Source organism: Penaeus monodon, chromosome 22 (assembly GCF_015228065.2).
Source record: "Penaeus monodon isolate SGIC_2016 chromosome 22, NSTDA_Pmon_1, whole genome shotgun sequence".
Lineage (NCBI taxonomy): Eukaryota > Metazoa > Arthropoda > Malacostraca > Decapoda > Penaeidae > Penaeus > Penaeus monodon.
In genome coordinates, this window is record NC_051407.1 from 39,192,667 (window position 1) to 39,193,441 (window position 775).

General features: G+C 52.5%; 1 protein-coding gene across 1 annotated transcript in view; it reads right to left on the minus strand.

Annotated features, from left to right (window-relative positions):
* The window catches only part of LOC119587126 (protein patched-like), a gene marked incomplete at its 3' end in the record, with an annotated part of 106,921 nt that overhangs the window by 98,242 nt on the left and 7,904 nt on the right, over positions 1-775 (minus strand). The window contains 1 exon segment of the mRNA XM_037935877.1: positions 107-299. Within this exon segment, the coding sequence (XP_037791805.1) occupies positions 107-299 (193 nt within the window).

The following is a 775-nucleotide window of genomic DNA, read 5'->3' on the forward strand; positions in this document are numbered from 1 at the left end:
TGAGGGGGGATCATAGAGGTTATAAAGCATAAAACAATAAAAAATAATTACGGAGCTAAGAGAGCATCCCAAAGGAAGACACAAGTAGGTCTCGCAAGCCACTTACCTTCAACCCATAATCTCTGGACGTCGGTGAGCAGCGTCGCGCTCTTGAGGCCGACGCAGAAGGTGGCGAGGACGAGGAGGGCCACGAAGAGCACCTTGCCGGCGTGTCTTTGAGCGAACACCCCAAGCTGCATGAGCTGCCACTGTAACTTGGTCCGTACCCATAGTGCCGCCCGGCTGCCGGTCGCCCGACCCTGCAAGCGGGGAGAAGACGCGCTGGTTTAGTTTCATGCATCCATTGTTCTCGTTCGCCACTCTACAAGACTACGATTCTGCAAGATGGCCCAGATAAGGCAGCCACTCCGAGACCGCTTTCAAGAAGCAGAGCAGCCTTTCCAAGGAACGTGATAAAAGAAAAAAAAAAATCACGAAAAAAATACGCTCGACCCAAAACCGTGTCTCATTCTCGACGCAGACGACCATGAAGAAGGGAACTAAATCGCTCTTCGTTTCCCTCGACAGTTCCACAGCGCCGCCTATGCGCAGAGGGGAAGCTCCTTCAAACGAGCCAGCTGTTATAGCGGAGTTGTCCCTGCCGCAGACGGAGAGGGAACGTGTAAGTTGTCGCGCTCTTAAAAACTACATTAATACAGACGTCTCGGCGAGGCGGCGCTGACAGGCACAAAGGACCTCATCGGAGAGTTATTACAACTCCTCCAACTCACTATTG